At 49.6% G+C, this 23,240-nt stretch overlaps 1 protein-coding gene across 1 annotated transcript in view; it reads left to right on the top strand.

The window, feature by feature from the left end:
• Window positions 1-23,240, top strand: part of CPNE5 (copine 5) — an 89,982-nt gene that overhangs the window by 13,886 nt on the left and 52,856 nt on the right. The window contains exons 3-4 of the mRNA XM_029943164.1: window positions 5,120-5,150; window positions 5,915-6,023. Coding sequence (XP_029799024.1) covers window positions 5,120-5,150; window positions 5,915-6,023 — 140 coding nt within the window. The remainder of the gene's footprint in view (window positions 1-5,119; window positions 5,151-5,914; window positions 6,024-23,240) is intronic.

The raw sequence follows: 23,240 nt of genomic DNA, 5'->3' as shown, positions 1-23,240 counted from the left end.
CAGCCCTGCCCTCAGGGAGCCCCAGTCTGAGGGAGGAGACACAGCCCTGCCTTGGGGAGCCCCAGTCTGAGGGGGGAGACACAGCCCTGCCCTCAGGGAGCCCCAGTCTGAGCGGGGAGACACAGCCTTGCCCTCAAAGAGCCGCAGTGTGAGGGGTTGACAAAGGGAACCCAGTCCCAATAAGAAAGAAAGATCTCATGTGGTGGCCTAACACATGAATATAGCAGCCAGCGCCATGTCTCATGGGCGCCAGCCCTTCCTTGGTTTCTGACCAAGTTAGGTGATTCCCTTGCCTGGAAACCTTCAGCGACTCCTCTCTGCATTGAATCAAGTCCCAGCTCTTTAGCCTGACTTCCAAGCTCTGCCAAGAGCCTGGGGAGTCCCTCCCAGATGACAGGGCTAAAACGAGAATAGCCAGTAAAAGCCTCAGTAACTCAGACTTGTTTAATAAACCTCCTTCCTTGTTGGGGGTCAGCCAGAGCATCACGTCCGCTGCGCCCCCACCCTGACCCCCGTGTGTGGCAGGAGCAAGTGGCCAAAGGGGGTGAATTTTATCCATAGAACATATGGGAAATATCTTCACAGGGGCTGGGCTACCCTTTACCTTTTTCGCCCTCTCAGAGACCCTAAGCCAATTACAGTGTAAACCAGATTGCTGGGGGAGCAGTTAGCCCACTTAAGTGCACTAATTACTTTTGAGGCCTCTTGGCCGAGCTTCATAGAGAGCAGCCGTGTGTTACTGTCGTAGTGATTCATTCAGGAGAGTCTGGATGGGCCTCTTCCAAAGGGCGCTGCTCTCCATTTGGGTCAGGGTCCCTGACTGCCAGCCTTGTATCATCTACCCCGCACCCTCAGGGTGGAGCGGAGGAAAGGTGGGAGGCCTCGGTGTCAGGTACCCCTGTGCTTTGTTCCTGGCTCCAGCCCTTTCTGGAAGCGGGAGCTGGAGCAAGTTGCTTACCCTCTCTGTGCCTTAGTTTCTACATCTGTAATATGGGGATAACACCTACCTTGTGGGCCTGTGGTGAGAGTGGGTGAAACAAGATGGAGCTGCCTGGTGTGTAGTTGTTGCTCAGTACATACCATTGTCCGGCAGCATCCAGTGCTCGGGGCCCCGCAGTCACTCCCTCATCGGTTAATATTTGCCACAGTAAGCATGTGTGAGTCCCAGGCAACCTATCTGGTGCAGTGGGGAAAGGGGGAGAGAGTCAAAAAAACAGAGCCTCCCCAAAAGCTGGAACTACAGGGTTTGCAGCCTGAAAGGGGAGAGTCACATGTGTGAATGGTCCTAACAGAGGAAACGTTGCGAGAAAAAAGTATCAGTGGGAATAAAGTGGGGGTTCAGAGGAGAGAGAGTCACAGTCAGGATGCCATGCTTAGCTAAAGCACTTTTTATTTTTAAAGATTTATTTATTTTTGAGAGAGACAGCGCAAACAGGGAAGGGGCAGAGAGAGAGAGAGAGAGAGAGAGACAGACAGAAGATCCCAAGCGGGCTCCATGCTGATAACACAGAGCCCGATGTGGGGCTCAAACTCATGAACCATGAGATCATGACCTGAGCCGAAATCGGATGCTCAACCGAATGAGCCACCCAGGCGTCCCTAGCTAAAGCACTCTGATAGCTCATCGGACTTTTAAAAATCAAACGTGACTGAACACAGGCCATCAGGCAAGACGTGTGTGATGTGGAGCAGAGGAGAACATAGTCAGAAGGAACCTGAGAGATCAGCTGCTCCACCTCCTCATTCTATAGAGAGAGGCAGGGCATAGCCCCCAGGGCAGCAGGAGCATCCACTTGGAGGAGTAGGTTTCCCTGAAGCTGGAGACCCGGCACCAGGGCCCCCCAGCAAAGATGGTGGTTAGAAGCCAAGGCACAGTGGGAGGCCGGAATGAGCAGGTCGGTTCAGGTCCAGCGTAGCTGGGGGATATAATAAGGGGCTATTTCTAAAGGAGTCCTCAGGGTTTAGGGAAACCAATGAGGGGTGATGGATCATGAGGCCGGCCACAGTAGAAAGCCATCCCTGCTACAGGCCTGAGGAGGTAAGGGGAGGCAGCGGGTCCTGGAACCCCAGGGGGCCTTCCCAGGAGGAGCAGGGGCCCAGGGAACCTCACTCTCTTTCTACCCTCTGCTCTCCTGCCAGTGCCTCCCACTGGTATCCCCCCACTGGAAGACCTAGGGTACAGGGCTGTCGACACAGTCCACATGGGTCTGCCTCTCAGGCACAGAGCAAGGTGGACAAGAGAGTGGATCCAGAGGGGCCAATGGAGACAGTCCAGCATGGCCTCGAGCAGGTGAATGAGGCTGACAAAATACAGGAAGAGGCAACGAAGGGAGCTCATGGCGGTCAGGCTGAGGATAGCTGGGGTCATGGGGTCAGAATGTCAGAGCAGGAGGGTCCCTAGACATCAAGGAGGCTGCCCCGTGGACAATTAACACCATACTCAGCCTTCTGGGGTGATGGTGGCAGAACTCAGCCACCCGGGTACCCCTAGGACACAGGCTTCAAGCTATTTCTGGAGAAGGGGAGACACACTCAAACATATCGAGGCCCTATTTCATTGCCTGATTCTCTCTGTGACCCACAGAAGAGAGTATCAGGAATGAAACTTTAAAGAAAAATCCGGATCTGTCTCTGGAGCTGCCCCTGGGATGGCAGACTCCTCTTGCTCATAAATAGGAACCGATTCCCACCTGTTAGTTCATTGCAAAACATCTGTTAGTGGAACCTTGGCCAAGAGGTGATCACCCTGTGAGTCAAGTGCAGGCACAGCAGTCTTTCCAGGCAGAGTCCAGACCCCGGGTGCCCACAAGGCTGCAGCAGGATGAAAGCTGTTCTCTCAGCCCCTGGCTGTCGGGTTTTGGCTGATTCTAACCGTTTGGGTCATTTTAATGCCTTCTGAGAAAGCTCCATCGTCCAGAACCTAAATCTGTCAATGCATTTTATGAAAATTGACTCAAGATGTAATTTTAGCCCAGAAAATCGAGCACTATTTGCATCAGGGCTCGCCGGGGCCTTCTGCATGTCCCAAGGGAAGGCAGGATGACCAGGTAGGAAGGGTCCCGGAAACATTCTCACCGGGAGGAGGGACGTAATAGGGAGCGCCTCTTAGTTCCCCATTTAAAAAGTGTGTGAGCAGGTGATCCCTGCCCCTCACTGGCCAGGCAGCTGTCCTGGCCAAGGGCCCCCTGGAAAGGAGGAGACGGGTATTATGGAATCTTAGGGTGTCCCACTGATCCCACACTGCCTGTGGGGCATTGGCTCCGGTGGCCACGCCCACACATCCTGCCAGAGCGCTATTTTTAAGCAACCTCAGTTCCTGGAACATTTAACACTGGCTGGGAATGACACTTCATCTCTAAATGTCACCGAGCATGTGTGGATTCCTACTGTGTGCCAGGGTAGATTGCTGGGGACACACAGGGGGACCAGACACTGTGTACAACCAGAGGAGCTCACTTTCGATTCAGGGAGGTGACAGTAATGACAGTAACAGCAGTAAGAATGCTAACAGCAAACACATCTACTAACAGTGCTGCTCAGGGCACGGTTCTAAGTATTTACATATAGCAACTAACTTAATCCTAACGACAACCCCATGCAGAAGGCATTATTACTATTATTATTATTACTGACCCCATTCCACAGAGGAGGAAACTGAAGCACAGAGAGGTTAAATGTGAAAGTAACTTCTAGAACATGATGTTGTAAGAACTATACTAGTTATATATAAAGGGCAAAATACCATTATCCCAAATTCGACCCTCCTTTGATGCGCGGAGTAAGTTGATTTTCTCTTCCACGTGCTCTTGCTCTCAATATTTGAGGACAGTTTATGGGGCCTTGTTAGTCCCCTTTAGGCAGTTTAGAATGTGACTACTTCCATTAGTATTTCCTTTATATCACTGTCTCTTGTCCCTTTTCCAATCTGGTCACACTCCCTGGAATGTGTGTCCATTCATCAGTGCTCTTCACAGAGAGGGCATCCGACTGTACCCCCGTGCGTATCTAGTCCAGAGCCTCAGGGCTTGCCCCGTCCTCCCTGGGGCGTGAACTAGACAATCATGTTCCTGCCTCTCTGATACCGTGTCTGTGTCTGAGGGTCCGACATCTGTTGTGCTATCTAGGATTTTGCCAGCCTTTCTGGCAGGTGTCTTTGACTTACTTCATCTGAGTGTGGGGCTTCTGTGTCTTTTTCACGCGAACTGCTCTCCAGACAGGATACCCCCAGCTCAGACTTTGCGATTGAATTTTTGAACCTCTGTGTGAGAGTTTACATTGATCTTCATTGATTCAGTGGATCTGTCACTTGATAGGTTTGGTCTGTCATATGGCTGTGAAGATCATGTCGAATTATGATTGTGCGGTCAGCATCTTGATTCTGCCTACCAGTCCTGGGTCAGCTGCCATCACTGTCCACAGGAACAATACGGGGTTGAACAGGGTAGAGTGTTACGGTGCTCACCTGGAGACCTTTGCCCAGATTGACCTCCTTTCTCTAGTTGATCTTTGAGGTATGCTGTTCAGCCACCAAGGAGCCGCAAAATCTGGTTATAATCCATCCCACGTTTCCTGATCTGTTTTCTAAGCGCTTCATGAATAACAATCCAATGTCTAGTCAGATGAGGCCCTGAACTTGACGTCTGGAACCCTGCATTCCCATCTCAGCTCTGAGATTTACTGACGGTGTGACCTGGGCGAGATCTTTATCTTCTTAGTCTCAGCTTTTTCATCTGTAAAATGGGGCTAGGTGTCTGTTTTAGGAGGACCGGCTAAAATAACACTTGTGAAGATGCCAGGAAATAATCAATTGCAATGTGCCACCGCCCAGCTTGAGAGAGAGCCCAGGTGCTCTGCACGGTGAAAGCGGCCGTATTTGGAGACCCTATGGACTAAGTCCCCTCCTCAGCTTAGAACTCTAGGACCCAATTGGCTCCAAGGAGTGAGGGCTTCCTGGAAGAGAAGGGCTTGTAGGGAAACATCTCAACCTTTTGTGGGGAGGGTCCTTCACCCAGAGGTGCTCTTCCAGGAAAGGCTAGACCAAGGGATGCCTTCATCATTGTGTTGAGTCCAAACAGCACTCCAGCGTGGCACCCCCTCCCCCCCACTCCCTGCCCTGCAGGTGCCTTTGCTTCCTTAGTGTTTGTCCTCTGGTATCTCCTCTCTGTCTGCCCACAAAACCCTGATTCTCTGAGTGGTGGCTCCTGCCCCCTCCCAGACCCCGATCATCCCCTCTGGCTCTGGCCTTGAAGGTCATCCCCATGATCACCCCTGGGAGCCAGCATTTTTTCCTCTCTTCTTTTAGCTCCTTCCAAACAGAAAGGAGTTTTTCCCTGGTTCCAATGGCTCTGAAAATCACAGTTAGGACCTGTTTCCCAAGCCTCTGAAACAAATATCAACTTCTTTTTTTTTTTAAACATATTAGTGTTTTTCTTAAAGTTTATTTATTTATTTTGAGAGTGAGAGCAAGCCAGGGAGGAGCAGGGAGAGAGAAAGAGAGAATACCAAGTAGGCTGGGTGCCATCAGTGCAGAGCCCAATGCGGGATTCAAACTCATGAACTGGGAGATAATGACCTGAGCTGAAATCAAGAGTCAGATGCTTAACCGACTGAGCCCCCCATGCACCCCAAAATATCATCAACTTCTTAGACTGGTGTTAGAGCCTGTCCCGCTCGGACCACCCTAGAAATGGCTGTCAGAGAGGAACTGTCCCCGAGGGAGCCCCTGCTGTGGGCCCCGCAGGCTCACCCCTAATGCTGAGACCACCTGTGAGGAGATACCATGGGCCCAGGCCACTGATAGGAAACTGAGGCCGGGAAAGGTGACATGGCTCGTCCAAGGCCACGCTGTTAATTGGAGCAGGATTAGGTTTCAAATCTGCCATGCAGCCACCTAACCTGGGACACCTGTCCACAGCTGTCGGGCCTCATGGGCGGATGCCAGCAGCGTCGCACAGTGCGAGGTGGGAGCAGTCACAGCTCTGCCTCCACACGACCTCGGCACCGGAGCCGACGCACCCATGAGAGTGAGCCTCAGGCTGATGGCTGCCCCAGGCACCAGCATGCTAAGTTGAATTATATGGATTTGCAATTGGAAAATTTGAAAAAAAAAATTGGCAATTTCATAGAGTCTCATGGTTACGTTAGACTCTGATCTAATATTAGCATGTGGCCCCCTAGTCACCAGCCTGTCCATATAAGCTCCGTGAGGTTCCACGACCTGCTTCTTGCCTAAAAGGGTCACTGGAGGCAGACGGAGAGATGTCGCTCCCACACTGGTGACGATCAGGCGGCCTTGCTGGCAGGAGAGTCTTGGAGGCATCAGAAGCCCAGGCCTACCCCGAGGCATGAGGTCGGCTGGTAACTGGGCTTCTAAATGCTTGTGCTGCTCTCCCTCCCGTTCATGTGTCTCTACACCTTCCTGCTGCCTGTGAAAAACCATTGCCGACTTCGCTTTGTTAACCGGGTCCTCTAGGCCCTGGGGGAGCATGTGTCTGAGGGGAGGCCTCCTACTCAGGGCTTTTCAAATGTAACATGCACTCCTAAAATGGACGAAACTCACTTAAAAAAAATAATTTCATGGGCGCCTGGGTGGCTCAGTCAGTTAAGTGTCTGACTTAGAGTCAGGTCATGATCTCGTGGATGGTGAGTTCGAGCCCCACACTGGGCTCTCTGCTGTCCACACAGAGCCTGCTTGGGATCCTCTGTCCACCCCTCTCTGCCTCTCCCCTGCTCGGTCTCTCTCTCAAAATAAATAAATGACTTAAAAAATAATAATTTTAGGGGGGCCTGGGTGGCTTAGTCGGTTAAGTGTCCAATTCTTGATTTCAGCTCAGGTGATAGTCTCGTGGTCGTGAGATCCAGCCCCGCGTCGGGCTCTGCGCTGGGCTTGGAGCCTGTTTAATAAGTCTTTCTCCTTCTCCCTCTGCCTCTCCCCTGCTTGGATGTGTGGAGCTCTCTCTCTCTCTCTCTCAAAAAAAATTATTTTTTAAATAATATATTATTGACAGCTGAACAGAAGCCAAGTTGTTTGGCGCCAAGCTTGTCCAGCCCTACCTCACAGCGTGGTACCCGCCTTCTTCCCTAGCTCTGTCCCTCCTCTTGCATCCAGACATTCAGCCCCCCTCCGCCCCACCTCCCCGAGTCTGGGGTACTTCCCACCCTCATGCTGTTCCTCCAGATGAAGTCCTCCAGCCACGTCCATGCCTTTATGTGACTCTGGGCCACTTTTGGCTCTCCTGGAGCTCCTCAAGCACCCCAATCCCAGCAGCCAAGATGGCGCCCCAAGAACTCTGATGGTTTAAAGTACTCAAAGAAATCAGCCAAGATGTATGGGAAATCTGCTATGTAACAGCAGGCGTCCTTTAGGGAGTGCCTGGCGTGTGTCCAGCATCACATCCTCTACTTGTCCTTGATCCTTGTAATGACTTTGCAGGCAGGTACAGATGACCTCCAGACTTCTAAGAGGTGACAGAACTTACCCCAGGTGACACGGCTAGGAAACCAGGGTTCTCTCCCTGTGCAACCACAGAGGAAGCTGGTGTCATGGTCAGTTCTTGGGTTTGTGTCAGGACCTTGGTATGTAGAGCTGTGTGGCCTTGTACTAGACGCCTATTCTCTTTGGGCCTCAGTTTTCTTACCTGTGAAATGGACAATAGTACTTACCGGCTAGATCATCTAAGGATTAGAGAGGACATAGGATAAGTTGGAGGAGCCGCAGAGGTACTTGGTCAAAAGTAGCTCTTGTTCATAGGATCACTGATGGGCTCTGGGTGTCAGGCAATGTACCAGGCAGTTTTGGGGCTTTATCTCAGGTAACCCATTCTATAGATAGCAGTGGGGAGGCCAAGAGAAGGGAAGGAAGTAACTTGAGTAAGGGACTGTGGCATCCTCCAGGGTGCAAAGCAGTAGCTGTGAGGTTCCTGCCCTCAGGGATCATTTAGGGAGCTGGGGAGACCAGACACAGACATGGAAGGACTTAGCCTTGTGTTCTGCATCTTGATGGGAACATTGGAGCAGATCTTCTTGGAGGCCCCAAGTTCCAGACTACAACCAGGCCAGGATCCACCCAAGCAGTTTAGACGTGAATTCTCAGTGCTCCACAGCAGGCAGAGATCCAGGAGGGCTGGGAAGGCTTCTGGGGGGAGGTGGCACCAGACTGGGACTTGAAGGATAATGAGAAGAATAAAGAGCATTCTGGGAACGAGGTTTGCCATGAGCAAAGCCTGGCGGTGGGAATGTCCCATCTGTCCGCAAACTCGCAGTGTCACAGCTGTGACCAGGCTGTGTTAGAGAGGGGTGAGAGGTGAGTTGAGGAAGGGAGGGCAGGGTCCCCTTGGGAACCTGGTTGGGGGTACAAGGCTGATCAGTTTCCAAAGAGTGAGCAACCAGTGAACAACCATGTATTGATTGAGCACCTACTATATGCCACACGCTGGTCCAGGCACATGGTGGAGAATAAGACAGGCAGAGTCCTTACTCTGGAGAGGCTTAGAGTAATCAGCAAAGAAATTGGACCATTTCAGGTATTGATTGACAAGTGCTGTGAAAAAGATAAAACAGCTTTAATGAGATAGAGAGTGACCAGGGAGGAGGGCACTGCTTTCATTAGGGGACTGAGGGAGTCCTTTTTGGTGACTTGAATCGAGTCCTAAGGGTTGCCATGCATGTCTGGGAGGGGGTGGTTCTAGGTAGGGTGTACAAGCTCACTGCACCCAAAGGACAAAAAGAAAGCCAGTATAGTTTGAGTGGTGTGAACCACGAAGACAGTGGCTGATATGGTTACAGAGGACTTGCATAGGGGCAAGTCCTGTAGGGCTTTGGCAGCCATGTAGGAGTTCAGACACTGCTCTGAGTATGATGAGAAGTCATTTGAGGGTTTTGAGAAGGATAGTGATGCAGCCCATTTATGTTTCAGAAAGACAGCTCTGGCCACTGTGTGCAGAGCAGCTTGCAGGGGAAAGGACAGAAACAGGGAGACAGTTGGCAGTCTTGTGGAGCCGCTGGGATGAGATGGTAGTGGGCAAGGGCTGTGGGGATCCGGTTTGTCCGATGGTCAAGAGTTTAAATGTGAAATGAAATGACCCTCCGCCACCACTCTCTGAGCCCAGTTTGGGATCTCTGATGACCAGCACAGGACCTCACCCCAGTCACATGACATAGAGCTTTATCAAAAGATTTAAAGTAATGAATGGTCATTATTACTGCTAAACCCCAAAGCAGGAGACAAGCCTCTCTAGGAGCTGGGCTCCAAGGCAAGCATGGGGCTGGCTTTTTGGACTCTCCTGGTTTTTGTTTGTTTGTTTGGTTTTTTAAATGTTTTTATTTACTTTTTAGAGAGAGAGTGCAAGGGAGGGGCAGAGAGAGAGGGGGAGACAGAGGATCCAAAGCAGGCTGTGCACTGACAGCAAAGAGCCCCAGGTGGGGCTCGAACTCATGAGCCATGAGATCATGACCTGAGACGAAGTTGGACACTTAACTGAATGAGCCACCCGGGTGCCCCGGACTCTCCCATTTTTGCAGAGAGGAGTCTGCTTCTGCAAAGAAAGATCCTTCTTGAGCCTCAGGTCCCCTGGGCAGTCTTCAATGGCCTTTGGTCTTGTCATGCAGCTGAATTTTCAGGGCCCTTACTTGCCATCAGCCAGAACATGCAGTGCCTTTGGGGACCAGATGGGTCATGGCCACCTGCCCACAGTTGAGGGTTAGGGCTTTAGAACCTGCTTTGGCACAGTCAGGTACTGTCACCGTGTCCCTTGAAATCCTGACTCTGTCGCTTCCCTGAAACTCTCTGAGCTTTAGTTTTTTCCATCAGTAAATGGGATCCTGATGCCTGCTCATTGGGCTGTGGTGGGGACATAATGACTGAATCGCTCAGCACATACTTGTAAATATTATGATGCAATCCTGTAAGACAGAGCTGGGTGGAGGCTCTGTCCCCTGTCCTGCTGCCCCTTCAGTGGGAGGCTGAACGTGTGGTTTCAACGTCAGCAGCACCCCGTTATCCGCCTTGGTCCTCATCATACCCCATATGAGGAAGCAGAGAGGCACAGAGGGGTCCCTGTTTCACCCAGTGACTCGGTTAGAGAGTGGTGAGGCTGAGGTGGGAGGTGGTATCCTGAGTCTTCCCATCTGGCCAGGCCTCTGTCCCAGTGGGCTTTCCGAACGTCAGGGTTTGATGTGGTGTGTCTTGCGGGGGCAACTGTGAATTTATGTGTGGCTCCTGCCTCTCCTTCCGCCACTCAGCCAGAGACGTTTCAATACGTTAGACGAAAGCCCAAGATTTCATTTGAAGAGAGTTTGCTTTCTAAGTCTTGGGGTTCTAAACCCTGGGGTTCTAGTCCAGATCATTTGGCTGTTAATAAATCTATTTACTCTTTAGGGTCAGCGTCATGGTGCATTTTACAATTGTGGCTGAGGGTTTAAGAGTGTGGGCTCCGAAGTCAGGATGACTGGGTCCAGATCCGGGCCACCGCCTTCCCAGCTGGGGCTCTTAGGCAAGTGCCTGGGCACACAAGCCTGCTATGAGGATGAAAGGAGCTAATTCGTGTAAAGCTGTAAAGAGCCTAGCAAGAGAAAGTGCTCAATAATGGCTCCTTAGAAAAAGCCCTAAAGGGAGGAGCCTGTGCTTCACCTGGAAGAAAGAACCGTTGATGGTATCATTTCAGACACCCTGATGCCATTTGGTAGGAGCTGTAGACATTGCAGGGTGCTCTAGGGGGACAAGCACCTTTAGGGCGGGGCCTGCTCAGGGCCCTCGCCCCACAGGCTGCAGCCAGACCCAGGGCTCGCTGCCTGGGCAAGACCAGGGCACAGGCTGGTGGAGAGTGTCTTGCCAGGAGCTTGGCAGCTAGGCTCATTGGTAAAAGGGCCATTCCCCGGGGAGCTGGGACTTTTTAACAGATTATCTGGAACAGTGGCTAATTAGGAGCTAAGCCTTTTGTCAGAAGTCTTGCATTATGAGCTTGGCCGAGGCTGGCGTCTGGGGCCAGGGAGGGAAACTTCTCTGTCCGGGCCTGAGCAAGGGAAGGCCTTGAGAGCGTTTGGTCTCCTCGCTCACCTCTGCCCTTCCTCACCGAGAGACCATAACAGAACAGGAAGTGATCTGGAAGGCCACCAGGCCACCGAAGTCCTGGCTCACTCTGTGTGGTTTGGGCAAGCCCCTTCCTCTCTCTGGGCCTGGTCTTCCTCGAGAGGATGGCCACAGAATCCTGCTCCCCGCCAGTGAGCAATCTCAGAGAACGTTCCAGACTGAAGATGGTGTGGGCCTGCCGTGGAACCAGGTCCTTTGTGCTCCTCCTGGAAACGCAGGCCCTCCTTCCTCGAGCCCAGACCTCAGGTCATGGTTCTCTCCAGCCCTGGACACCGGCTCGGGCTCATTCCCAGCACCAAGCGCACTCCCTTTTCCAATTTCTATTTGAGTCAGATAGTTTTCTGGCCTCTAATTTTAATCCCGGTGAACATGATTCATGAGGGGCCAGGCCTGGGCTCTGCCGTAGGGCTTTTAGAATCCCCAATTAAGGAGCCATCAATTATATATGAAAATTACAGGGGAGCTCCGGCTGGGGAAGGGTGGGCCGCTTCGAGGTGGAGAGCCGTCTGTCAGCTCTGGCCTCCTTCTGTCCTGGCCAGCATGGCCACTGGGGGCTTTGCAGCTGGGGGGAGGTCTCTGGAGCTCCATCCAGCTGTAATTTGTAAAAAGGGCAAGAGCTGCTTAAATCCGGTGCTATGAAGACTGTTCAGGCTTCCAGAACCACCCACTCATTACTGAGGCAGGGGACCACGGTAAACACCATGGGACACAGTGGCTCTGTCACTCCTGGGAGCCCTGGTTCCCCCACTCGCCACCACTGGGTACCTCTGGGTGGTCCATCTGTCCTCCTGGAACTCTGTTTTCTCATCTGTAAAATGGGGGTGACCATCATAACGTCTCCACGGGGTCACTGGGGGGGTTTAAATGAGATCATGGAAGTGATTTGAAGATGAGGAGTCACAATATAAAACAGGAGGAGGAGGAGGATTTGATGGAAGGAAGACCTGAAAGAACTTGACAGAGGATGCGTTGACAGGCTTCTGGGAGAACAGGGCACCGCTCCAGGCTGGGGCTGACCTGACCTGGGCTCTCGCCACAGCCTTTGGCCTCATTAGTGGTGTGGCCTCTGTCGGAGCACACCGCCCGCTCCTCTGCCTGTCTTTTCTCCTTTGAGAGGATCTGGTTCCTTCCAGCTCTACAATCTTCAGGGTCTAGGTCAACTTGTTAATCAACAAATGTTTATGGAAATCATAGGAGGGACTACGAGTGTGTGTGTGTGTGTGTGTGTGTGTGTGGTCTATGGGTGTTGGAAGTGTTGGGTAGGAGGTGAGCAGAGGAATAGGTCAGGACACTCACCTGTGCCATGTGACCTCAAGCCACCGAACCACAGGAAGGGTCAACAAGGTAGAACAGAGAGCAGGCATTGAAGAAGCCCAGAGGTTCTGCCACAGGTAGGAAAATAATAGGAGTAAAGACCGGACAGGACATAGTTCAAGCCCCATGTACAGTATTAACCTCTTATTGGTGATTGACTATATCAGTTCCTTATTGATTTGGAGCATAGACTGCCTGAGTTTGAATCCTGTGCCTTCTTCCCACCAGTTATATGAACTCGGGCAAGTCACTCCGTCTCTCTGAGCCTTATCTTAATGTGTCTGTAAGATGGGGATACTAGTAACTGCCTCATAAAATTGTTATGAAGTGGGGCGCCTGGGTGGCTCAGTCGGTTAAGCATCTGGCTTTGGCTCAGGTCATGATCTCATGGTTTGTGTGTTCGAGCCCTGCATCGGGCTCTGTGCTGACAGCTCCAAACCTGGAGCCTATTTCAGATTCTGTGTCTCCCTCTCTCTCTGACCCTTCCCTGCTTGTGCTGTCTCTCTCCGCCTCTCAAAAATAAATAAAAAACAAAAAAAAAATTTTAAGTTGTTATGAAGATTAAGGGAGACAACATGCGGAGAACACTCAGGCCTGGCTGACTTCAGGGCTACGTGAGGGTTATTATCCGTAATGAAGGTCAGCTCTGCAGCAGATGTTCTAGGAAAGGCTTCATGCACATTCCCCTCTGTCCTTCCCCTGGAGAAGGAATGAGTTGCTGTCTTAGCAGTGGGGAAATGCACCCTGTGAGGGGCGATTCTAGGTAGTCTCCTGTAAACAAGAAGCAACAGAACTCTGGCCAGTGGGGGTCCCAAACCCATGGCCTGACTACTTCTGTACACCGCTGTGGCTCCCTAGCTCTGGGCCCCAGTGCCTTCTGGCCATGGGCATTTGCAGGGATTTGCAGGTGAGGCGCAGACTTAGAAATCCAGAAGCAACAGAGAAAAAAAAGCCTCTTCCCAGGCTGCCTTGCTTTGCACTTCCTCGCCAGGTAGTCAGTGCATCTGAGCAGAAGTTGTGAGGTTCAGGGCCTCTCCTCCCCTCCCCACCCTCACTGAGCAGATTCTGAGCTTGAGGACTCCTTCTGCCTTACCTTCAATGCCAGGGGCAGGAGAGTGAAGTTTCTTCTCCAGGCCTGGGTCTCTAAGCAAACCTTACACGTTCTGCTGCCTTTTTTCTACGACAGGCCTTGGGCATTTAAGTTTGTGGCATGCGCATGGGGAGGGCAGAGCCTAGAACTTACCGGAGTAGCCGCTTGGTAAGAGCAAAGGGGCAGCCCTGCCTTTCTCCGCCCGCCTTGCCTGTGTGAGGAACATGTCTGGAGAGAAACCACTCCGAGCCGGGAGCTCTCAGGCATGGAAGGCGAGCAGGAAGTGTTAGCAGTGAGGGCCAGAACAGCTCAGAGATAAGGCTGAGGTCAGAGGCTCGGGGGATACACATTTCTGGGGTGACTGGGCCAGGGTTTGGGATTTAGGAGGGACCAGAGTGTGGGATCACTGATTTACCGAGCTCGTGTTCTGTCCCAGGCTGCCTTCTCAGTTCATTACATAAACCAAATCATGTAAGCCTCCGACAGCCCTGGAGCGGGCGGATAAAATTGTCCTTCCCATTTTGCAGAGGAGTAAACCGAAACAGTGGGGTGAAGGGATCTCCTCTAGGTCACACAGCCACATCTGACCCAGGAAGCCTGGCTCCACACCCTGCTCTACTTCCTTCACTATTTCCTGCTTCACTTTCCTGCCTTGTGTGAGAAACTCTGAGCTCTGGCTTCGGAGGTAGAATCAGTACTTAAAGCTTTCAGAAGACATGCTTGCCCTTTGGGAAACTGATGAAAACCACAGCTCCTCCACGTACAGAAAGACATTTGCATTCAATTTCAGGGTGTCACAAGCCCACTTAGAGCTTACTAAAAGCCTCAAACTTTGTCTCCAATCTCGGAGGTGTTCTTCCCCACCTGGACCTTGTTCCGGCAACCGTGCAGATGGGGCCAGGATGGCCACTTTCTGCGAAATGCGGGGGGCTGGGCTGGGAGCTCCGATCCCTGAGGGTTCCCACGGGGGTCCTTCAGTGGGACCGCAGTGCTGAGACCTGCCTCCCAGAAAGCTGTCATCTCAGCTGCGCGTCCTTTGTGGGTGACATGAGTGTTAACACAGCGTTTCAGCAGAAGGAGTGGGGTGGGGACTTGGTTTCTGTTCAGTTGAGCTGGAAATCGTATGTGTCTGAAGGTGTTTGTGAGAGAGAAAATAGATCAGTCAGGGCAGCAGCCGGGAGAGAGAGTTTACTCAGTTCGTTTAAGTGAAGAGAGGTAGTGGATTTCTTTCAAAGGTGTGGGGGAGGTTGAGGAAGCCCATAAGGGTAGTGCAGCGCCCAGGGCCCAGCAACAGCAGGGAGCTGATCTCACCGCAGGCTTGAGGGGTTATGAGAGGAGATAGCGCCGTTGTCAGTGAGTGAGAGACCGAGCATGTTTGGGGGGTAGGGGTAGCCCTTCCCAGAACCGTGGCACGGAGGCTGGGCCAGAGTGGGAAGAAATCCTCACGTGTCTCCCCACCTATCTCCCATCTGTTGGTGCCTCCCATTGGCCAAACCCCACTGAGACCCACAGGGCAAGGGGACAGGGCGATGGGATTCAAAGGGGAAAGGACCCCCTGGAGGGCAGAGCAGGACAGAGAAGGAGCTTGAGGGGAGGGCAGCAGAGAATAAGCCTCCAAAGCGGTCCAAGCCTAACTGCCAGCCCTCTGCCACCCCCCCACACCCCCCTTGGAGGTCAGGAGGCCCAGGTTTGACAGAAGATTGCCCCCTCCTGGCCTCCTAGTTGGATGTAGAAGGCAAAGACCTTACTTGCCTGACCCGGTTCTCAATCCCCAGCCTTGCAGTGGCGCTTGCAGTGTGGGGGGACCGCTGCCCACCTGCCCCGGTAAATTTCAACTTCTGTGTGTAGCAGAGCCCCTGGGAGCCATTTAATTTCGTTCTCAAAGAAGTTTCAGGCCTGCTTTCCCTCTGAGGGTCTCGCTGGAACTGATGGTATGTAATTAATGCTGCTTAATTGATATTCTTGGGGCTTAGTCACAGAGGGTTTAGGGGCCCTCGGCAGCATCTTTTGTGGTATGTCAGGAGCTTTTCCCACTGCGTTTTGTTGCCAGGGACAAGCAGTGAGCTTCTCAGAGGGTGAATACCCTCATTTCCCGGGTTTCTTACTTGTTTGTACTTTCTCTTTCTTTCTCTCTTACCGGGAGACTGTTTCAGGCCTTGGGGTCAAGCAGGTGCCCCTCACTTTTCTTTCATATTGCTCAGCCCCATCCCAGTTTCACACCAGGCACTACCCAGTCCACACTTGACCTCTTCATCGTTGGTAGCAGTTCTGTAAGACTCTCAGCATCAGAATCACTTTTAAAACAAAGATTTGAGGTTTTCCCTTCCACTTTGTTAGTCAGAGAAGTCCCGTGCCTGCTGGCCTGTGCCCCAGATTGTGAGCAAAGTGAGCCAGCCCCTGGCCTCCCCAGAGCCTGGAGTGTGGACAGAGGAGTTCAGAATGGACTGAGGGAGGGACAGGGAGCTGGAAGAGTGTTCAGGGCTGGTTTGGCTCTGATTATGGTTGGCAAGGGGTTAACCCATTCTCCCCTTCTCCCCCAAGCAGAATTTGCCATACATCATTCAGACTGTATGCTTTTGGGGTGCCTAGGTGGCTTAGTCAGTTAAGCGTCTGACTTTGGCTCACAGTTCGTGAGTTCGAGCCCCATCTCGGACTCTGTGCTGACAGCTTGGAGCCTGGAGCCTGCTTTGAATTCTGTGTTTCCCTCTCTCTCTCTACCCCTCCTTCCCGCCACCCCCCCCACCCTTCCATCTCTGTCAAAAATACATAAACATTAAAAAAAAAAAGACCATATACTTTCATGTGCTTCCCACTGCTCGGTGCTAATGCCTCATCTGTCCAAGTTCCTTCTGGCTTGGAAACAGTAATTCTGTGGGAAGGAAATATGGCCAATTGAAATTTTTAAAAACATCAGTTAGGTTGTTTCTTAGTGTCATTAATAGGTGTGTAAATTGGGTCTGACAGAGACCTGGTCTCTTCTCAGATGTTCAAAATCCAAGTTTTCTCTCCCCCGCCCCCTTTGTTATTAGCCAAAGTAATGAAGGCTATAAAACATCTTTAGTAAGTCCCTGGGTTGTGGATTTCACAGTTGTTTATGACTGGCATATGTTAATTACCCCCAAGTGCGGGAAAATTCATCACTGCCCAGCCTGGCTGCTCACCCCCTCTCCTGTGCTAGGAGGTCTTGGGGTCCTTGGAGTTCTGCTCCAAGTCCTGTTTCCACGGGAACTCCATTTTCTTCTCTGGCAGAGATCAGTCTCCAGGGAAATCCCCTCTAGTGAAGCTTCAAGTGCCATTTTAAAAGTAGCGCTGTCATCTTCTCTAATGGGTGTTTTCCTTGAGTCTCTGCGGAGAGTCGGGTGAGGAGAGAGACGGCACAAACGCTTGTTCCTTCTGGGCTGGGATTGATCTCAAATTCAGCCGGAGGGATTTTTTTTTTTTACCGTGTTTGGGGGAGCAGTACATTGAAGAACTGGCAGAGCCCTTTCTTAAGGGAGGTTCTCTCACACCTGGGTGTTTACCCAGATATTCTGCAAGAAAGCCATTAGGAGAAAATTTCCTCTTGTCTGAAGACTAGAGATGTTAACAATGAGAGCAGAAGCGGAAAACGTAGCAATTCTCTTGGAACCGAGCATTATACATTGTAAGATCGTTCTTGAATTTAGGAGATGTGGCAGGAGCCCAGTTTTACGCACCTCTGTGCCCTCCCCCTTGCACACAGTGGGGCTTTTATCAATACTTGTGAAGTAAACCTCATTTTTATTTGATTTTCATCGTGCTTGAGGAAGCCTGTTAGATATTAGATGAAGTAAAAATATAATGGGCTTTGGATTATACATACCTGCATTTAGGTCCCAGTTCTGCCTAGCTGTGTGACCTTGGGCAAGGTACTTAACTTCTCTGATTCTCTCACTTGGGAAGTGGGTAGTAATTTACAGGGTTCTTAGGAGAATTGACTGAGATCATATTCCACTTGATCTGCTGAGCTTAGTTTTCTTCCTTCCTCCATCAGTGGTTCTGAACTCCAACTGCACTTTAGAATCACCTAGGAAACTGACAAAAAACACAGTGGTTCAGGCCCCACCTATTGAGATAGGGGTTTCGTTGGTCTGTGTGCGGGCTTAAGCCTGAGTATTTTTAAAAAGCTCCTGTTAAAGGATACATTTTTTCAAAGGTAAAAGTGTGACTCCCATGCAAATATAAAATGAACACATTAAAGATTTATGTGACTTGTTAATGAGGGAACCAGTAAGATGTTACAACTGGCCCAGATGCCTCAAACACCACACATATTGTTGACCCTGAACAACCTGAGTTTCAACTGTGCAGGTCCACTTATTTGCAGATTTTTTCCAATAAATATGGTAAAGTACTTTCTGTATTTTCTTTTCCTTATGACTTTCTTAATAACATTTCCTTCTCTCTAGCTTACTTTATTACAAGAGCACAGTGTGTAAGACATACAACATACAAAATATGTGTTAATCAACTCTTGCTTGTTATCGGTAAGGCTTCTGGTCAATAGAAGGCTATTAAGTTTGGGGGGAGTCAAAAGTTGTATGTGGATTTTTGACTGTGTGTGGAGGTCAGCTCCCCTAACTCCACTGTTCAGGGGTCAGCTGATTGGTCAGTATCCACAGGATAATAATCAAATAATTGTATTCCACTGAACAAAACTTATTTACATTTCTACAGATAAGAATCACTGGTAAAAAAAAAATGGTGGGGGGCACTGGGTGGCTCAGTTGGTTGAGTGTTCAACCCTTTTTGTTTTTCTTTTCAAATTTTTATTTAAATTCTAGTTAGTTAACATCCAGTGCAATATCGGTTTCAGGAGTAGAATTCAATGATGTATCACTTACAACACCCAGTGCTCATCACACATGCCCTCCTTAATACCCATTACCCATATAGCCCATCCCCCACTCACCTCCCTCCATCAACTCTTAGTTCTTTAGGAGTCTCTTACGGTTTGTTTCCCTTTCTTTCCCCCCCTCCCATATGCTCAACTGTTTTGTTTCTTAAATTCTACAAAGTAGAGAAATCATATGGTATTTGTCTTTCTCTGACTTATTTTACTTTGCATAACACACTCTAGCTCCATCCACGTTGTTGCAAATGGCAAGATTTCATTCTTTTTGATGGCTGAGTAATATTTCATCACATATATATGTGTGTATATACATACGCATATATATGTATGTATATATACATATGTGTGTATATATATATATATATATATATATATATATATATATATATGCACCATACCTTCTTTATTCATCAGTCAATGGACACTTGGGCTTTCTCCCTACTTTGGCTATTGTTGATACTGCTGCTATAAACATTGGGGTTCATGTACCCCTTCACATCTGTTTTTTGTATCCTTTGGGTAAATACTTAGTAGTGCAATTGCTGGATGGTATTTTTAAGTTCTATTTTTAAGTTTTTGAGGAACCTCCATACTGTTCTCTAGAGTGGCCGCACCAGTTTGCGTTCCTGTCAGCAATGCAGGAGGGTTCCCCGTTCTCTGCCTCCTCACCTACACCCGTTGCTTCATGTGTTGTTAATATTAGCCGTTCTGGTGTGAGGTGCTATCTCGTAGTGGCTTTGATTTGTATTTCCCTGATGATGAGTGCTGCTGAGTATCTTTTCATGTGTCTGTTTGCCATCTGGATGCCTTGTTTTTGGAAAAGTGTCTACTCATGTCTTCTACCTATTTCTTAACTGGATTATTTGGTTTTTTGGGGTGTTGAGTTTGATAGGTTCTTTTTAGATTGTGGCTACTAGCCCTTTATCAGCTATGTTATTTGCATATATCTTCTCCTATTCTTAGGCTGCCTCTTAGTTTTGCTGATTGTTTCCTTTGCTGTGCAGAAGGTTTTTTTTATCTTGATGAGGTCCCAACAGTTCATTTTTTGCTTTTGTTTCCTTTGCCTGTGGCGATGTATCTAGAAATAAGCTGCTCCAGCTGAGGTCAAGGAGGTTGTTGCCTGTGTTCTTCTGTAGGATTTCGATGGTTTTCTGTCTCACATTTAGGTCTTTCATCCATTTTGAATTTATTTTTGTGTGTGGTGTAAGAAGGTGGTCCAGTCTCATTCTTCTCTGTGTCGCTGTCCAGTTTTCCCGGCACCATTTGTTGAAGAGACTGTTATTTTTCTATTGGATATTCTTTCCTGCTTTGTCAAAGATTCATTGACCATATAATTGTGGGAAGTGGCCAACTCTTGATCTCAGCTCAGGTCTTGATCTCAGGGTCATGAATTCATTCATGGGCTTCACTCTGGGCTAGAAGCCTACTTAAAAAAAAAAAAAGAAGAAGAATCATTTGCATTACTCTGGCGTCTGCAGTTTACAGAGTTGTAAAATAGCTCAACAATAATGAAAGGTGCAGATCTCTATGAAGTCAGATACCTGGATGAGTATGTGAAACAGGACACCCACCCTGTAATCTGCTATTTTGTAGATTTCACTGTCTTTCACATTTCCATGGTGCTTCTAGTGTGTTCCCAGGGGAGACGCTGCTGTAGATGTTTGTATGAAGCTCTCACACTGTATTGGAGTTGTCCCACCTGTGATAGAGAAGTCCTTTTCTTAAAAATTTTGTTTAATATTTTATTTATTTTTGAGAGAGAGAGAGAGAGAGAGAGCGAGAGCGTGAACAGGGGAGGATCAGAAAGAGAGAGAGACACAGAATCTGAAGCAGGCTCCAGGCTTTGAGCTGTCACCACAGAGCCTGACACGGGGCTCGAACCCATGAACCGTGAGATCATGACCTGAGCCGAAGTCAGATGCTCAGCTGACTGAGCCACCCAGGCACTCCTAGAAGTTCTTAAGTAAAGACTTAATGCTCTATTAGTAGTTTAGCACCCAGCACATCGTCCAGCTTATAGGAAGTACTTAAAAACTGTTGGATCAATAATTGAATTGGATGATATCTCTACGAAATAAGGAGACTGGAGCTTTGAAAGGCTGTGATCAAGTCCCATTATTAGCTTGTGATAAGGTTGGGACTCAAACCTGCTCATCCGTTCCCTCATTCAATCTTACTTCATTCAACAGTTCCTGAATACCTACTGTGTACCCGTCACAGGGAGCTGTGAATAGTCTTTGCCCTCCCTAGGGACTTTACGTGAAGAACGTGACTTAGAGAGCATGGGCCAGAATGCCTAGTTTGTGACTTAACCCCAGCAACGATCAGTTGTGAAACGCTGGACAAATGACTCAGTTTTTCTGTGCTTTTGTTTTCCCATCTGTAAAATGGGGAAGCCTACCATAAAAGGACTATCTAAATAAGGTAATATGGTGCAAAATATTTAACTCAGTTCCTGGTGCTATAATCATCTGCGACTATGAGCCTGTGACTGTTAAACAGTATCAGGTCCTGGGCTGCAAAGGTTAGGAGAGCTTGGATCATCTGCTCTTTGAGAAGCTCAATCTAATGGGGTGAGAGTCTCGATAGATCATTGTCGGGACCATGTAAGTGTAGCAGGAGGGACGTGCGGTGGATGATGGGAGCACAGGGAGGTGTTGGGGGCTGGAGAAGAGGACTTCCCAGGAGCTGCGTCTTCAAGCATTAGCAACGTTCCCACTTAGAGGACCCGCTAGGAGGCTGCTGCAGCAGTTGAGGTAAGAAAATGGTGAGCCCGACTAAAGCCACAAGAGGGGAAACGAAGACAGAGGGACAGGAGAGAGATTGAACTGGTGGAATTGATAGAGAATGAGGGCAAGAGGTTTCCAAATTCCCACACTGCCTTGGGTGGGGGTTCTCTTCGCTGCTTTTCTAACTTAATTCAGGGCAGAAGTGGGTGCTGAGGTAGGTCCCACATAATGGGGCCTTGCCCACCACACAGGAGAGGGGCCCATGAAGGAGGACTAGTATTCAGGGTTAATTTTTTATTTTGGCAATTACTATCCAAGTTGAAAAAACGTGTTTCTGTATTTAGAAATATTCACAACTGGGGCCCCTGGGTGGCTCGGTTGCTAACGTGTCTGACTTTGGCTCAGGTCATGATCTCACGGTTTGTGGGTTCAAGCCCTGCATTGGTCTCTGTGCTGACAGTTCAAAGCCTGGAGCCTGCTTCTGATTCTGTGTCTCCCTTTTTCTCTGCCCCTCCCCACTCACGCTCTGTCTCTCTCTCTCTCTCTCTCAAAAATAAACATTAAAAAAATTTTTAAAGAATTATTAGCAACTTATTTAACCTATTTGTCATGCACCTGTCTGTCTTGTTCACTTTGTGGAATATCCCGCCTTCCCTTCAGGGAGGATATAGTCCAGTGCTTCTCTGCATTATCTTTAAGCCCCATGTCCCATTTCTGTAACAAAATCTCACCAAAAATGTCCAGTGTGTTGAACAGATGTAAGAGTGAGTTGTTTTGATGGAACTGGTGGCGTGGAGCCATGTCCACACTGCCCTCCTCCATTCTGCCAGGAGACTCGGGTAGCTCAGAACCCTGCGTACAACAGTCTAGCCCAGTGGCTGTCAAAGGGAGGTCCCTCCCCGCACCGGCAGCACAGTTTGAGAGGTACAAATTCTCAGGCCTTACCCTAAATCTGTTGAATCAGAACCTCTGTGGTGAGACCTACAGTCCGTCTTTTGACAAACCCTCTGAGTGATTCTGATGCCCAGAAATGGGAATGACTTGCCTTATGTTATCTGGGGAGTTAAAGGGGATTCAGTTTTTGAGTGCCTAATGTGTGTAAAGTTCTGGAGTACATGCTGTAGGCCTGTCAATGCATTAGTTACCTGTTGCCGTGTAACAAATTATCCCAGAGTTTAGCAACTTAAATAACAGGGTCATGAATCTGGGTGCAGCTTTGTGGGTTTCTTTACCCCAGGGTCTCTCCCAAGGCTACAGTATGGGGGCCAGGACCTCAGTCATCTCAAGCTTCTGCTGGGGCAGGGTCCACTTCTAAGTTCACTCAGTTGCTGTTGGTAAGATTCTAATACCTACAGGTGGGTTGGTGGACAGCCTGGTTCCTCACTGGCTGTTGGCCTAAGACCGCCCTCAGTTCCTTGCCACATGGGCCTCTCCAAAGGGCAGCAGGCTTTCTCAAAGTGAGCAAGAAAATGAGAGCAAGAGAGGGTGCCCAAGACAGAAGTCATAGTAGCTTGTAACATTTGGGGGGAGTGGCTTGTGCTCCATTCTGTTCATGAAGTGAGTCATGAAGTCGAGCCCGCCTGGATGAAGAGGGGATTATACAAGGGTAAGAGGTGGGGGATCTTGTCTTTATTTTAATTTTTTTAATGTTTTTTTTTTTTAATTTATTTTTGAGAGACAGAGAGAGACAGTGTGAGCAGGGGAGGGTCAGAGAGAGGGAGGGAGACACAGAATCTGAAACAGGCTCCAGGCTCTGATCTAGCCGCCAGCACAGAGCCCAACACAGGGCTTGAATCCATGAACCGCGAGATCATGACCTGAGCCGAAGCCAGACACTTAACTGACTGAGCCACCCAGGCGCCCCTTTGTCTTTATTTTATTATGAAAGAAGAGACAGAGAGTGATCAGGGGAGGGGCAGAGAGAAAGAGGGAGACACAGAATCTGAAACAGGCTCCAGGCTCTGAGCTGTCAGCACAGAGCCTGATGCAGTGCTCAAACCCACGGACTGTGAGATCATGACCTGAGCCGTAGTCAGACGCTTAACCTTAACTGACCCACGCAGGCACCCCTGGGGGATCTTAAAAGATACCACAATTTCTCCTTCTGCCCATTAGATAAGTACACACCTAACTGTGGAATCAGTCAGA

Source organism: Suricata suricatta, chromosome 7 (assembly GCF_006229205.1).
Source record: "Suricata suricatta isolate VVHF042 chromosome 7, meerkat_22Aug2017_6uvM2_HiC, whole genome shotgun sequence".
In the NCBI taxonomy this organism is placed as follows: domain Eukaryota; kingdom Metazoa; phylum Chordata; class Mammalia; order Carnivora; family Herpestidae; genus Suricata; species Suricata suricatta.
Note: the sequence above shows the minus strand (reverse complement) of the source record. Positions and strands in the feature narration are given on the sequence as shown.